Raw genomic sequence first — 17,102 nt, forward strand, 5'->3', positions numbered from 1 at the left:
TTCAGCCGATCTATCTGCAAGACCAGTAGTCTGCATGTAGCCAGTTGAGATAGAAGTACAAATAACAGATATAGCATGATTTGGTAACCGTCGCCAGTAGAACATCAGTATTGAAAAACACAAAAAGTCATGCAGATTGTTGAATCCATAAAATATAGTATTCAATACAATACAATCATAGCCAGGGGTATACAACTAGGTAATGTAGACGATACCCGTGATACTAAAAATTGACCGATGAAAACACAGTGGAATACCGGTAATTGGTAACTGGTGACCGAACCGGACCGGTCAATGACCGGTAACTGTAGCCAGGTGAACGGACCAGTCATAATATGACCCGTGACGTTACCAGTTAAAGACCGAAAAATGGTGGAATCCATATGGTCTGATATCAATGTCAAGCACTGCTCGGAAAAGAAGATCGTGCCAAAAAAATCCAATCCGATGGCGATGAGACATCACTTATTCTGACCGGTGATCAGTGATCGGTGATATGACCGATGAATGGTGACCGATGTCCGGTGATCGGGACCGGTATAATATAACTGCGTCAGAATGGAAATATCTGGTGCAGAAGAGTGACCATCCACAAAGTCATCTGATAATGTTAACCGGAAAACAACGGTAGATTATCAGTATTAATAGGTATAAGTGTCCTTGTAGTCGTAGTGGAGAAAAGAACAGCTTATCCCGTAGCCTGAAAGTTAAACGAACTAGTGTTCCTATACAACTACGGCGACATCCATATAACTGCGATGCCGAAATATTGTTCGGCTACGCTGGAAATATTGTCTTCTACAATATTGTCTCCGTGAGCATTGACGTGATCGCTTACGAGCGTATCAACGCCGAGAACTGCTCAATGAAGGAGAGGTATGTTCGATAACTATCCTGTTGTGCTCAATGAAGTCCGCTGATGTCTACGTGAAGATTGACGACGTCCTCGTTTCCTGCGATGTCGAGATTTTGATCGGCTGCGATTAGACCGAGATCTTCTAGAATAACGTCTCCGTGAGTGACGACGTGATCGCTTACGAGAGCCGCGGCGATGAGAACTGCTCGAAGAAGAAGAGCGTGTCCGATGTCTAATCCTTGATGAAGACGATGTATTCGACGACGAATAGGAGAATAATTCAATGAAGAAGACCGAGTTCTTCTTCTTGACCGGTGACTGGTGTTATCGGTGGCAGGCCTAACTGATGACTGTTGACCGGTGACTGGACCGGTGATCAATGACCGGACCGGTGACCGGACCGGACCGGTGACATGAACGGACCGGTGACATGACCGGTGACCGGACCGGACCGGTGATCAATGACCGGACCGGTGACCGGAGCGGTCCGGTGACCGGACCGGTTACATGACCGGTGATCAATGACCGGACCGGTGACATGACCGGACCGGACCGGTGACATGACCGGTGACCGGACCGGTGACATGACCGGTGACCGGACCGGACCGGTGATCAATGACCGGACCGGTGACATGACCGGTGATCGGACCGGACCGGTGACCGGCCGGTCAGACGTCGATCAATGGTCCGTGATCTACGTCCCCGGTGACGTACCGGTCATATCATGACCAGTGTTGTCACCGGATAATGACCGTATGGCGGATGCCAAATGGTCCGGCATTGGTCGATGTCCTTGACCAATGCCATCGGGCAAAGACCGGCTGACGGGTGTCGCCATATGGTCTGATGTTGACCGACTGTCTAAGAGACTTAGCAAAGTACGGTCGCGATCGTGCCCGATACCCGGTGACTGATACTGCAACTATCATCCATGATCTGCGAAGTCACCGGGTATTTATCCACTCTTGTTTCTGCGACCATCATGTAGTCGAATATATGAAAAACAAGAGCAAAGCATATTCAACCATAAACTGGTCACAGACCAGATTATCATACGGCACATAAAATCATTATTTGACCATAATGAAAATTATAATAATACTGCCGTAGATCATAAATTAAACAAAAGTTTAATTCAAAACAGATGAAAAATAAAATGACGATCAATTAGATTGTCGTACGGAACGTTAAAATCATTATTGCACACAATGGCAAATGATAAACAATCTGTCAATAGAAGAACACGCTTTGCACGATCTCGTAACACATTAGAAGAACATGCTTTGCACGTTCTAGCAATGTATTAGAAGAGCACGTTTTGCACGTGGTCGTTCGCGCCTGAAAACACCCAGCATGGTAGAAATAAACCATTGTTCGATAAAAACAAGCATGGCTTACCTTTTACAAATGAAACAAAATTAAATCCACACAAATTAATCCGAATGAGAAATAAAAAGATAAATAACACAATTTATCTATTCAAAACCCCAATCAACCAAGTGAAAACAGTATTTTAATTCAGAGCCGTAAAAGACAGGTATACACCTGGTTGATCCGGAAAGAATATTGAGGGTTGGTTACCGATTTTTGGCTAGGTTGCATTGCACTATGTTTAACCTGACCTGTATTACGGTATTGAGGTGGCGGATTCCCAGTTAAAATTCCGGATGAGTTATTTCCCCTTGGAAAGTATAAGCATACGATAACAGGTCAGTATTTATGACATTAAAATAATGGCCTTTATACCTGATGAAAACAACCAAAGTAAAATAATGGCCTTTACATCTGATGGCATCAACAAAATTAAAATAAGGGCATCTATAACTGATGAAATAAACCAAATTAAAATAAGGGCATCTATACCTGATGAAATCAACCAAATTAAAATAAAAGGCCTTTACACCTGATGGCATTAACCAAATTAAAATAAGGGCACCTATACCTTATGAAATCAATCAAATTAAAATAAGGGTCTTCATATCTGATGAAATCAACCAAATTAAAATTAGGGCCTTTATACCTTGTGAAATAAACTTAAAGTAAAATATGGACCTTTCTACCTGATGAAATCAACCAAATTAAAATTAGGGCCTTTACACCTGATGACATCAAGCAAATAAAAATAAGGGTGTAATACCTGATGAAATCAAGCAAATTTAATTAAGGGCTTTGATACCTGATGAAATCAAGCAATTTAAAATAAGGGCCTTTAAACCTGATGAAATCAGCCAAATAAAAATAAGGGCATTTATACCTGATGTAATCAACCAAATTAAAATAAGGGCCTTTATACCTGATGAAATCAACCAAATTAAATTAGGGCCTTTACACCTGATAAAATCAACAAAATTAAAATTAAGGCCTTTATACCTTATGAAATCGACCAAAGTAAAGTTAAGGACCTTAATACCATAATACCTTTCATTCCATTTGTGCATTATCTGTAAGTGAACAAATAAAATATGCACTGAAACTGAACATTTTTCAGGCCAGTATGCATGTAAATCAATATTTGAATTAGTTCGTGCAGTGTTTACTAATCAATTAAAAGACCTCTAATCTTTCAATTGGTTTGTGCAGTGTATACCAATTAATTAAAAGACCTCTAATCTTTCAATTGGTTTGTGCAGTGTATACTAATCAATTAAAAGACCTCTAATCTCTCAATAGGTTTGTGCAGTGTATACCAATTAATTAAAAGACCTCTAATCTTTCAATTGGTTTGTGCAGTGTATACCAATTAATTAAAAAGACCCATTATTCCCAATCTGAAGTGATGCAGAGTTTCACAATTTCAGTTCTTTTTTGCTCCTTTTTTCCCAATTGGTATGTGACAGGTACTTTTTCCAATTGGGCAAAAAATCACTGCAGTATGCATACTCCTTTTCGGGTTAAATGTAATATGTTAATACAAATTATTTCTGAATCAAACATGCAATTGATCCTTACTCCGGGATAATAGGTTTTATTGCATGTTCGTAAAGTATTGTCACATATTAGCCTGTGCAGTCCTAGACCTGATTTTAATTGAGAAAAGACTTATTTCCCCCAAATTTTTTCATAAAAGCAGAAAGTACCTTCATGAAGATAAAGGCCCTAATGGCAGTGGTGATAATCATGGCCCCTATGCTTGCCCCGTATATACTCGTGTAGAAATGGAGATTAGGATTGTCCGATATGCTGCGACTCACATATGTTAGGTTGCCATCAGTCACCGTAGTATTCTGAAGAGCAAGTGCAACAAGCAAATTCATTGAATTGATATCCCCTGCAAAATAAATTTTGTTTATTGATGGGTGAAGAACTAAAAAAAACCAAGGCAATCACTATAATTTAAGAACGTGCAGGGTTATAGTTATTGTGCATGTGACTTCTCACTGATTTCCCTTCAAGGCTAAAACTATATCCCTCCGCCTTTGTCTCCATTTAAAAAGCCAGACAGTTTGACATAATTTGAAAATGGCTGCCAGGTCCCTAGGGCTTGAACAACATTTTGTCTCCAAGAACTATTTCAATGTTAAGTCATTTCGAATTGTGCAACGGATTTTATATCTGGCTGTCTAACATAGTTCTGAAGACTATCAGACTGGCTGTCTTACATAGTGCTGAAGATTATCAGACTGGCTGTCTAACATAGTGCTGAAGACTATCAGACTGGCTGTCTAACATAGTGCTAAAGCCTATCAGACTGGCTGTCTAACATAGTGCTGAAGACTATCAGACTGGCTGTCTAACATAGTGTTGAAGATTATCAGACTGGCTGTCTAACATAGTGCTGAAGACTTTCAGACTGGCTGTCTAACATAGGGCTGAAGACTATCAGACTGGCTGTCTAACATAGTGCTGAAGACTATCAGACGGCATGATATCTGTTCAGCATTGTAATGCCTGTTATCAACCCAATCTGCTACAAGTATTAAAATAACCACAGTGCATGAACATCTTTCTTTAAAGTCATTTTCAAATGCAGCTGTAATTTTCTCCTTGGAGTTCAACATTTATTTAGAGCACCAAATTGTTTTTTGTATACATACTTGGTTAATGAAAATCTCAGAGTGTCTTCAATCATGAAAACTGACACTATTTGTCTAATTTTGGTAAAAAAGTGGAAAGTTTTTGGTCAATATGGGAAAATATATTATTTTTATTATAAGTACTAGGAAGAATTGTGAGCCCACAATAAATTTAGAAATGCCAACTTACGCCACTCCCCTGATTCAGCCAGTGGGACAACCACCAATTGGCAAATGACTGGGTCGCAATTGCGACGAGGAATAACAGGAGCGTTAAAAAGGTAACCATGTAGCCACCAGCAGCCTTTAGGTAGGCCCGATACATGGGCAAGCCAACACGACCTTGGTGCTTCTCTTCCGCTACTATCAATTTTCCTCCTGAAACATTGTACATTAGAAGCAGTTGTCAATATTTACTCCTTTTCCCTAGGTACATCAATTGTATATGCAATGGTCAATATTAACACCTTTTAGTTTAAAACCTATTTATTTTAGCTCGATTGCATCGAAAGCCTAAGGCTTATATAAACGCTCTCGAGTCCGTTACCTGGGCCTTGAAACAGTACATGGTGTCTATGGGGGAGATCTAAAGAATGCTCTCACGGTGGGGATCAAAACCGTGACCTCCCGGTCACTAGGCGGACACCATATCTATTACACCACGGCGACCTATCCCCTTTTCTATATGGAACATCCAATTTTATATACAATTTTCAATATTTTCTCATTTTCCTTATGTACATCCATTAAATATGCAATTGCCAACAATTTCACCTTTTCAGTATGGTATATCAATTGTATACGCATTAGTTTACTTTGTATAGTACCGGTATTATTTATTTCCTCCATGTGCATCTTATCAGATACCTTTTTTCATCTTTTGGAATATAGGAACAGTAGACAATATTTCTACAAAAAGCATTTACATATGTTTCTTTATACCTAATGATAAAATATGACATTTCTGCAGTGCAATAACAGCAGTGACAATAAACAAATTGCTATTTTAACCGGTGAAAATAACAAATTTTCGGAAATGTTTTTTTCTATTTTTAGATTATCATAAATAATTTTTTGTCTATTTTCTATGATCACGAGTGAATTAAAATCGACATTCCACTGAATCCAACTAATTTTCTTGGTTGTTCACCTTTTATTTACATTGTACAAGAGTTTAACTGGAGAATTTCGCTGGTGTAATGACGCCATTTCGTCAAACTAATGACGTCATTTTGTGTTTCGAAATGAATTGAGGCACGCCACCAGAAAAATGGTATTTTTTCAGCAAAAGGGAAACAGCTGTTAATTATTTTCTTGAATAAGGGGCATAAAGGAATGAGAAAATTTGGTCATGTCAGTGTAAGTTAATTTGTTATTCACTCGTTATCATAGAAAAAAAATATTTTCTATGATCACGAGTGAAATAACAAACGATCTTACACTGACATGAACAAATATCCTCTATATGTTTCAGTGGAGAACTAGTTTACTTAGCAGTACAAAATCTTAATAATGAACTGTGTAAGCCAATGTAAATATTTACTCCTAAAATATGAATTATGAAAAATGTCCATATTCAATTAAATTTTAAAAGAGTAGTTTCCAACAAATCTTATTGAATTTTAAAAGTAGTTTCCAAAATCTGTTTAATTGCTTTTTAAAATTATGTAAAAGTGGTAAAATGTCCAGGGCAAGATTGAAGTTGTATAAACATATCATCGTACCTCCCGATTGTTCCTTTTTTTCTTCCTCCACACTCATAGTGCGAGACGACATGACGCTGGTCTGACGATGTGTCTGTGGGGGCTCACCACGAGATCCTGACGATAACGTCCTCTGTCGCATTAAGTCCGGACGATCGACTGAAAACTGCTTGTGGATAGACTTGGGTCGACCTGAAAATGTTTACCATTCAGATAAAATTTTGACCCATTTGTAGACTCTTGGAAAATCAAATTTAATTAAAGGCCTTTTATAATAGATTCAAGGTTTTAAAGCTTCATTTCCAACCTTACTTGCAGGCTGTTCCGGTATTATGCTGATCCATAGAGCCATTTTCATTTTGCATTTTAGTGGGAAAAAAATAATATTGATTTTTGTTTAATTTGAGAAAATATTGCTTTTTAGTTGCAAAATATCACCAAAATTGGAGTTTTCACAAGTGACGAAGCCAGTCAGCATAGCTGAAGTATGGTTTTGTTCATGGAATATTATAACCAGTTCAAAGCTCAATGTCACTACAACTTTTAACAAGACATTAGTTAAAGCAGGTATATACGATTTTTTTTATATGTGTTTAATTGTAATATATTGATAAAATATGTTACAATAACACAAAATAGGCAAGAAAAATTATACATTAAAGCCGAATTTCATAAAATGCAGCAAAGACAAATTAGCGCCCCGAGCCGATAGTGACGTACATATTTTCCTACAATAACCGAAGCATTCGTCTTTGTATTATAAACCGTTAAACTACGAGGGGTGTTCCAGAAGTTCATGGATTTTCGCTATAACTTTTTAGTTTGCTGGTAAAAGTCAATGAAATTTACATATTATACAAACCAATTATCACGGACTTTATATATAAGCTACAAATGTATGAATTCCATAAAGCGCGTTTGAAACGCGTTGCCATAGAGACCTCAGTAACGACATGCGGCGCAGGCGTGTATTTTATTATAAGTGTGAGCGTTAAGCGAATTTAAATTTGGTTTAAATGTCGTTGATAAACAGAATTTACTGCAAATTTCACGTTACAGCGCCTAAGTCCTCCTTACAGCCCGGATTTGGCCCCTATGGACTTCCGCGTCTTCCCGGAAGTTAAATCACAGTTGCACAGTATTCGCTTTGCAAGTAAACAGGAACTTACAGTTGCAGCAAAGCGAATCGTGTCGTCTTTTGACGCTGACTGGTATAGAGACACTTTTGACAAGTGGATTTCCCGACACATAAAGTGCATTCGCTTTGAAGGTGATTATGTGGAAAAGATTTTACAGTTGTTAACTTCATAACGTCATTGACGTTGAACAGAAACGTTACATGTGCGTCGGTGTGCGCATATAGCACATGTTTAAATCTTTGATATATATTTATTGTTTTATGTATTTCCATGATGTTTTGAGAGTAGATTAGGAAAAGACGAAATATTCTTAACATGCTATTTGTTTGTCCATTTATGTTACCAAATGAAAGTTATAGCGAAAATCCACGAACTTCTGGAACACCCCTCGTAAGTTTAGATGCACATCGTACATGTATGGTATACATGCTGGCGAATTCGGCTGTACAGCCGTTTTCAATTTCAGAATTAAATATCTGGCTTATTTCGCATATTTCCATACATGTTCTTCTTAACTTTTATTTTAATTTATATTGAAATATATATATAATAAGTTTTTTACACAGTTTATATAAATTCATAAATATTTGACAAAATCGTATATACCCGCTTTAAGGCACTATATTTTGAAAACACTTGGACTTTTTGATCATGGAAATTGGTACAGGGGTTACAAGAGAGGACAAGAAGACTAATTTTGATTTAAAGCAAGAGTGTTCATCAGAAACACAATGCCCCTTAATGCGCCGCTTTTTTTTACCTTTGACCTTGAAGGATGACCTTGACCTATCACCACTCAAAATGTTCAGCTCCACGAGATACACATGCATGCCAAATATGAAGTTGCCGTGTTCAATATTAAAAAAATTACGAAAATTTATTGTTTTTAAATTTTGACCTTTGACCTTGACCTTTCACCACTCAAAATGTGCAGCTTCACGAGAAGTAACTAAGAGATTGATTGGAGAAATGAATTTATTTTGTTTGACCTCTGACCTTGAAGGATGACCTTGACCTTGCACCACTCAAAATGTGCAGCTCCACGAGATACACATGCATGCAAAATATGAAGTTGCTATCTTCAATATTAAAAAAGTTATGATAAAACTTTAACAAAGGTTAAAGTTTTAGGAAAGAAAAATACAATGATATTTGACCTTTGACCTTGAAGGATGACCTTGAGTTTGACTTTTCACAAATCAAAATGAGCAGCTCCATGAGATACACATGCATGGTAAATATCAAGTTGGTACAGTATGTTCAATATTGCAAAAGTTATCAAACTTTAACAAAGGTTAAATTTTTGGACAGAATGACAGACAGACAGGACAAAAACAATATACCCCCGATCTATCGATCCGGGGCATAACAAGGTTTCATAAAAAAGGAAATCAATTTCACATGAAATTGAATCAAGAAATTTGTCTATTCTTTATATCAATAAAAAACTTTGACTTGCGATCATATAAATTGGTATGTTGGTTACAGTGCAGAAAACAGTGAGACCTATTGATTTTGAGGTCAACAGGTCAGAGGTCATGCATTTCTTGAACAACTTCTAAACTAATAAACACTAACATGAATATTTACACAATTATTGGGTAAAGACAATACTACAAAGCATTTTTGGACTTTGTTTTCCCAAAATCATTTTCTCCGACACAATCTAAAAATGAACATATTAAACAAAAAGTAACATCTAAGTTATTTTAAAATTGTAAAATGAATAAATTTATCTACTTTAATTACGAATAAAATTAGTACAGATAAAAAACGACAACAAGTTGTAAAAGAACTATTTAAAAACAAATACAAAATTAACAAGGGGAATCTTTAAGAAAGGCTGATGGACATTATAGGAATGGCTGAAATGATAATAACATCTGAAACAAGAAGAATATAAATCACAATGCTGAAAGATCATACTAGCAAAGTTCTGGATAAAGAGGGCTTAATGCATGAGAGTAAAGTGTAATCCTAAATTAGCCTGTGAAGTCCATACAGGCTAATCAGGGACAACGTCTCTTTTAAATGAAAACTCAGTTTAAGCCAAACTAGTGCTTTTGTCACAGACGTGACGAATACCCCCACATGCCTCATTGACACAGAACATTTTGCATGTTTTCTTCACATAAAACAGCGGACATCATGCTCAATCTTTTAAACGCACTTAGTGACCCCGTCACCAAGTTTTTGACCCGGCATGGCCCATGTTTGAACTTTACCTACACATCATCTAGATACAACTTCTGACCAAGATTATAGTGTGGTGAAGCTCGGATAAAAACTACTTGAATTAGAGAGCGGACACCATGCTGAATGTTTAAAACACACTAAGTGACCCTGTGAACTAGGTTTTGACCCGGCATGACCCATATTCGGACTAGAACTAGACATCATATAGATACAACATCTGACCAAGTTTGGTGAAGATGGGATGAAAACAACTTGAATTAGAGAGCAGACACTTAATATGGACCGACAGACAGACTGACCGAACGACAATCTCACTTCTATATACCCTCTAAACTGTTTTTGTGGGGGTATAAAGAGTTGTCATTGATGAGTCTGTTGTGACTGCACAAGCTAATATGTGACTACACATTTCACGCATGCCTCCAACTCAATATACCGGAGTGAGACTAATCTCTACCTTCTAGGCTTTCCTGACTACCACCCTTCTTCTTATCCTGGCTGTAGAACATTTTGATCAGTGCAGAATAGTCAGTGTCTTCTGCCATCAGCTGCTGGTGCGTCCCCGCGTGAACAATCATTCCATCCCTCATAAACATGACGTTGTCACATTCACTGAGGTACTGAAAACATTAACAATCTTACCGTCCTTCATAAACACCACGTCGTCACATTCACTTAGGTACTGAAAACATTAACGATCACACTCGTAAACATCACGTTGTCGCATTCACTGAGGTACTGAAACATTAGCAGTCATACCATCAATCATAAACATCATGTTGTCACATTCACTTAGGTACTGAAAACATTAACAATCATACCATCCTTCATAAACATCACTTTGTCACATTTAATGAGGTACTGAAAACATTAACAATCTTACCATCCCTCATAAACATGACGTTGTCACATTCACTGAGGTACTGAAAACATTAACAACCATACCATCCCTCATAAACATGACGTTGTCACATTCACTGAGGTACTGAAAACATTAACAACCATACCATACCTCATAAAAATCATGTTGTCACATATTGAGGTACTGAAAACATTAACAATCATACCACCCCGCATAAACATGACGTTGTCACATTCACTTAGGTACTGAAAACATTAACAATAATACCATCCTGAATCAACATCACACATCAACTCACTGAGATACTGAAAGCATTTTGAGAATTGGTGTATAGTGTTGTCCCAGATTAGCCTGTGCAATCCACTAATCAAGGACGGCACTTTCCACCTAAACTTGATTGTTTATCTAAGAAAAAATTCCTTTCAATGAAAAATGTCATTAAAGCTCCCCCTGATTAGCCTGTGTGGACAGCACAGGCTGATCTGGGACAACATTTTACACAGAGGCATTAAGCCCCCATTTCCCTGAAAAAGGCTCATTAAAAAAACCTTGTAACAGCTGAGTGAATTTAAATCCTTTACCATATTTCACAAATTATAGTACGTTGTAAATTAAACATCTATTATGTATACATGTTAAACACCATCAATTCCAGAATTGAGCTGCATTCTGGGAAAGCAAGGCTTAATACATGTGCATTATGAGTTGTCCCAGATTAGCCTGTGTAGACAGCACAGGCTTATCTGGAATGACATTTTTACGCACAGGCATTTAGCCTCTTTTTCCCAGAGTGAGGCTCATTTTTTCATCTGCTGTGAGACTTTTTTTATCTGAGTCACGGCATAATGTAAGTCTTGTTTCCTGCAAGTTTGAATATTTTACCATGATGAGTGTAGAAGTACTAACAGACGAACAGGCCGACCGACCGACCGACCGACCGACCGACCGACCGACCGACAGACAGACAGACAGACAGACAGACAGACAGAACCACTGTTAATTGGTGATGTTCTGTTGTTAGATAAGCATTATGTGAAAGAGACAAAAACGTTTTACTAACATTATAAAGATGCAATAATTTTTATATCAACCCTATAAATTAGAATGCTAACAATTAATAAAAACTTAATGCAATTATTAAAACAACCAAGTTTCCTCTATTACCTGCAGTTGATGTGTAACGAAGAGCACAGTTTTGCCCTTAAGCAGTTTGCGAATGCACTGGGAGAAGATGTGCCTGCCAATGTGAATGTCAACAGCGGAGAGAGGGTCGTCCAGCAAGTACACGGCCTTGTTGCTGTACACAGCTCGCGCCAGGCTGACCCGCTGCTTCTGTCCACCACTCAGGTTGATACCTCTCTCTCCAATCTAACAGAGATGACACAATTTAAACTGATAACAGCGATTTAAAAAAAAAGATAAACAGAATGAAACATGCAGAACTTTCAATCATAGGGAACAATACATGCAAGTTTGAATGATGTACATAGGATAGTGTAGCAATACTTTGTCCAGACATGTCCAGTAAACCCAGTATATCCTCCTTAAATTTTCGATCGCTCCGCCCACACAGTCACGTGGTATAGAGATTGAAAAACTCCGACAAGCAGATCGCAATGATGGCGGAATAGGCAGATGAAATCGTATATTTTGTAGTGATGTATCAGGCTATTTTCTACAATATTAAGTGTTAAAGCCACAAAATAAAATAAACTGCGTTGTAAAACTTTAATACAATCATATATGCTGTAGAGAGAAATTGCGTAATCAAAATAAATGAGTAAACGAAAGGCTGACTATCAGAAACGTTTCATATACATATATAGGGAGCTGAATAAAGATCCTTTGTAAAAATGAACATTTATTATATTATAAACTTGGATTTCTTTTAAATGGCCTTTTGGCTATTTATATATAATTATTTGGATGAATAAATTAAGTACCCAATCCAAATGACGCATTTATTATCATTATGAATGAGTGCGTTTTTTTCCGTTTATTAAAATGTATAGATCTCTGGTTTATTGGGTTATTTTCAAAAAGACACTGATCCTCTTTATTTAGATATAAATAAAATTTTGAGTTAAACCATAATTTAATATATGCCTAATTTCGTGGTTTCATTTACAGATAAGATCTAAGATAAGTCTGATTGGCATTTTTATATCATGCTTTTTTTAATGCAAACCAGTTACAGTTCACTCTCGAAAAATGAAAATTTGGTTTTCCAGTGCTGGAATTTTTTATGTATATAATGCATTTGTTTATAACAACTTTATATGTTCATTGCAGTGTTAACATTTTCCCCCGTATTAATATAATGTATTGTACACTTTACACATGAAGTCACAATAGCTGTTTTTTTATACTTTAGTTAAAAACAATATTTAAGTTAATAATTTATGAATGTTTCCGTTGTTAATAATCAACAGAAAATAAATATGTTATTGGAAGTAACTAAACAGTTTTCTTTTCTTGTGTACAGTACCTAACAATGCCTCAATGTTAATATATTCTGATGAACATATACTGTTATTTATTAATTATCGACAATTACGCCGAGATTATTGAAAAACGTGTGGAAATTATTAGGTTGCCCAAACTGCTTAATAATATTGTGCCTCAAACGGTTTAACACGTTTTAAAGAACGCACAACTGTTGTGTTAATATTTGTTTTCATTACTCGTTCATATTTTCAAGAAGATATAGAGAATACATGGTTGGTGCCGAGATGGAGAAAGTTTATCCGGTGAGGCTTAGAAAAAGAAAATAGGGCGAGCTTTAGCGAGCCCTTTTTTTTCCGGGCCGAACCGGATAAACTTTCTCCATCTCGGCACCAACCATGTATTCGATTTATCCTGCCTCATGCCGTTGACACATTTTATCAAAGACAAATGATTAATTGATATAACAATTCTTGTCGGGCCTCCAACATTCCTGACGACCGAATAACTACCGATTGTGTCACGTAAAAAAAGTTCCACATTAAACTGTTCCTTTTTATACTTTCCTATTGAAAATATGAGAAGAAATAAAAAACGAATCGAGAATGTGATATTTTTCTTGGTACAAAAATGAAAACAAAATGCAGCAGAAAAACAATAACTAAATTTTATTCACCTTAATGACAACTTTAATCCATTGCTTATAACAAAACATTAACAACGATATACACATCCATTTTCTGTTCTTCCATCCCTTTGTCGAAATCCATTTCTGTTTTTACATCTGTATCGAAATGTATTTTAAACCACACTATTTTTTGATAGCGTTTGTATCGAATGCTAACCATTCTGACCCAAATTTCGATTTACGAAATCGTAATCCTGTCATAGCGAATTATTTTATTCCTATCGAAGTTAACAATTATGAATGACAAACACACAATCCGGAATAAGTTTATGATTCGTTCCATGCTTTAAATTCTTTGAAAAAATACTGTTAAAACCACCACATCAAAATTGTTGTCCCTAAAATCCTGAGAGAAACTAGATAGTATGTTTTGTCTGAGAAATGACGTCACACTAGATACGTCATAAATTGCGTCATCAAGTAAATGAAAATGATAAATACGGAGAGCTGGTTCGGTAATATGTTTTAAAGAAGAAAAAAGGATGATATATAATATAACGATAACATTCATGATGCGTCCCAATAAATTTTAAAGGTCATATATTAGAACACGTTAACATGTTAATCCGGGCGTAAGAATATATACTTACGGTTAGATCACGGTCACGTGATGTACTGCCGGATATCAACTAGTTTATCCGACCCTGCTTTATTTGGTCAATTTTTGCAACAGAGGAAGGATAAAAGTAAGATAATGTCCTTTTGTACACCTTCAATTTTAAATTATGATCAAACAGCAATGATCAGGCATTTGATATAAAATCTTTGTAAACCCTTAAAAGTTACGCTCATTCCATATGTACGACACGCTTTGTTTGTCGGACAAAATGGCGGCCAGATAAGCGCTGCTAAGGGGTGTGTGGAAAATCGATATCTGATTGGCTAATCGGAAAATTTGATTGACTGTTGGCGAATTGAATGTTGGTTAATTGAATGAGCCTCACTTTGGAAAAGCAAGACTTAATGCATGTGCGGTAAGTGTCTTTCCAGATTAGCCTGTGCTGGACGACACTTTCCACTTTTATTAATTTTTCAGTTTAAAGTATGTCTCTTGTAAACAAAAATCCAGTGCAAGCGGAAAGTGCTGTCCGTGAATAACACTTTTTGCACATGAATTAAGACCAATTTTTCCAGTACACTGAGCGAATTTGTTCAAATTGACGACACTTTAGGCACTTGTCTCAAGCCCTGTTTTCCAAGAAAGAGGCTCAGATCATGGTTAAACATGTTATTGAGATAAACTGCATACACATACCTCAGTCATGTCCCCGTCCACAAAGTCCCCAAAATCCTCCACCAAACAGCAAGCTTCCACCACAGAGGCATACCTGGAAGCAAATAATTCAGCCCCACTCTATGATAACAGTGTATACTGCATGTGAATAAAGTGTCGTCCCATATCAGCATATTAGCAGTAAGCCCAGGCTCATCAGTGACATCAAGTTCCACCAAGACAGGAGTTTTGTTTAGAAAAGACTTCAATTTAAATAAAAAATTTGTAAAAACAAAAAGTGGTTTAACTGATTAGCCTGTGTAGACTTCACAGGCTTATCTGGGATGACACTTTACACACATGCATTAAGCCCAGTTTTCCCAGAGCTAAGCTCAAATAATTGTGGTTTATTTAAGGAATAATTTTCATTTCACATTCTTTTACAGGCTTTTAACACAATTCATTGCAAGGTCAAGAGAAAGCTATTAAGTACCTACCTGTGCTCGTCATATTCCTCCCCAAATAAAATATTCTCTCGAACACTGGTGTTCATGATCCAGGCCTGTTGGGAAACATACGCAGTTGATCCCTGTATGGCCGTCTTCCCAGAAACATTTATAAGCTGTAACAAATATAACCATTGATTATTTTATGTGGAAAAATATTTTTTTTGATACAAATTTAAGTTAAGGTAAATAGCTTAATTTAGTGCTCAAATTGAATATATTTCATATCGAAGTTCATAACATTTCTACAAACACAGTTAAATGAAACATCGATTGCACTCATTGATAAAATTGTAAACCCTTTAAAGTCAAACACAATTCAGCTGTTATTATCAAAAACATGAAACAGGTATTTGAGCCATGCTCTCGAAAGACAGGGCTTGATGTATGTGTGTAAAGTGTCATCTCAGGGTAATCATGTATGAAACTTTCCACTTGAACTTTTTTTGTTTCAGAATCAAGTCAAGGTAGAGAGAGTTATACCTGATAAGCATGCACAGGCTTTTCAGTGACAACAATTTCCACCTAGACAGGATTTTCATTTACATTTAAAAAAGACTTTCTTTTAACTAAAAATTCTGTAAAAGCAAAGTGTTGTAACTGATTAGCTTGTGCATAATTCACAGGCAAATCGGGGACGACACTTTACAAACATGCATTAAGCCTCATTTGACAAAAGGGCGGCTAATTTTAATTTAAGGATACCATTAAAAATAACACTCAAATGTTTGACGGTTGCCATGAAAACATAAACTGACAACTCACCCGGCCCAGTAAGGCAGACAAGAGGGAAGACTTTCCGCATCCCACACTCCCACATATGCCCACAAGCTTGCCCTGCAATGGACATGTCACATGGAAGAGTTTTTTTTTGGTAAAATTTAGAGCCCCAATTCTCAATCTCAAACAAAATATTTTTTCCCAAATCAATTGCCAAATTGAAGGTTTCTGTACAACAAAAATTATTTTAAATACATTTCAACATTTAGTTTATTTCCCTTCCAGCTCAGTAAGTCAAACATAAGTTAATATATTACTAAAAAGATTGGTATTCTAAATTTTAAAGTATTTGTAATCCACAAAAATCTATAATAACAATTTCCCAATTTTATTAGAAACAACACAATTTTTCACAATCACAAGGGCTCCAGCCCCATCCTAAAATGTTTTTAAAAAAACCTGCAAGGAGGGAAACCATCGAAAGCAGATATTGACGGTATTCACATATAAAACTAACAAATATTGCCTTAAAAAAATATACATTTCCATGTTCCATTGATGTAGTAATGTGATCATTCAGAAAATGAAACAACTCAAACAGAATATATACTGTAAAAATGTAATCAACAGTTTTGATGTACTGTAGTACATCAATTACATTAAAATATGGTATTAATTAAATAGAATTTACTACTCCCATTTATCCTGCTATCTTGACAAAGGAAACAATGACAACTTTGTTTACAAAAAAAAACACACAC

The 17,102-nt window shown here is 36.4% G+C and overlaps 1 protein-coding gene across 7 annotated transcripts in view; it reads right to left on the reverse strand.

The window, feature by feature from the left end:
• Window positions 1–17,102, reverse strand: part of LOC127833431 (ATP-binding cassette sub-family C member 5-like) — an 80,358-nt gene that overhangs the window by 30,776 nt on the left and 32,480 nt on the right. For all 7 annotated transcript variants that reach the window (XM_052358695.1, XM_052358689.1, XM_052358690.1 and 4 more), the window contains 8 exons: window positions 16,387–16,458; window positions 15,613–15,737; window positions 15,158–15,230; window positions 11,934–12,137; window positions 10,365–10,527; window positions 6,594–6,764; window positions 5,060–5,247; window positions 3,934–4,080 (listed from right to left, as the gene is read on the reverse strand). In XM_052358695.1, coding sequence (XP_052214655.1) covers window positions 3,934–4,080; window positions 5,060–5,247; window positions 6,594–6,764; window positions 10,365–10,527; window positions 11,934–12,137; window positions 15,158–15,230; window positions 15,613–15,737; window positions 16,387–16,458 — 1,143 coding nt within the window. The remainder of the gene's footprint in view (window positions 1–3,933; window positions 4,081–5,059; window positions 5,248–6,593; window positions 6,765–10,364; window positions 10,528–11,933; window positions 12,138–15,157; window positions 15,231–15,612; window positions 15,738–16,386; window positions 16,459–17,102) is intronic.

Source organism: Dreissena polymorpha, chromosome 6 (assembly GCF_020536995.1).
Source record: "Dreissena polymorpha isolate Duluth1 chromosome 6, UMN_Dpol_1.0, whole genome shotgun sequence".
Lineage (NCBI taxonomy): Eukaryota > Metazoa > Mollusca > Bivalvia > Myida > Dreissenidae > Dreissena > Dreissena polymorpha.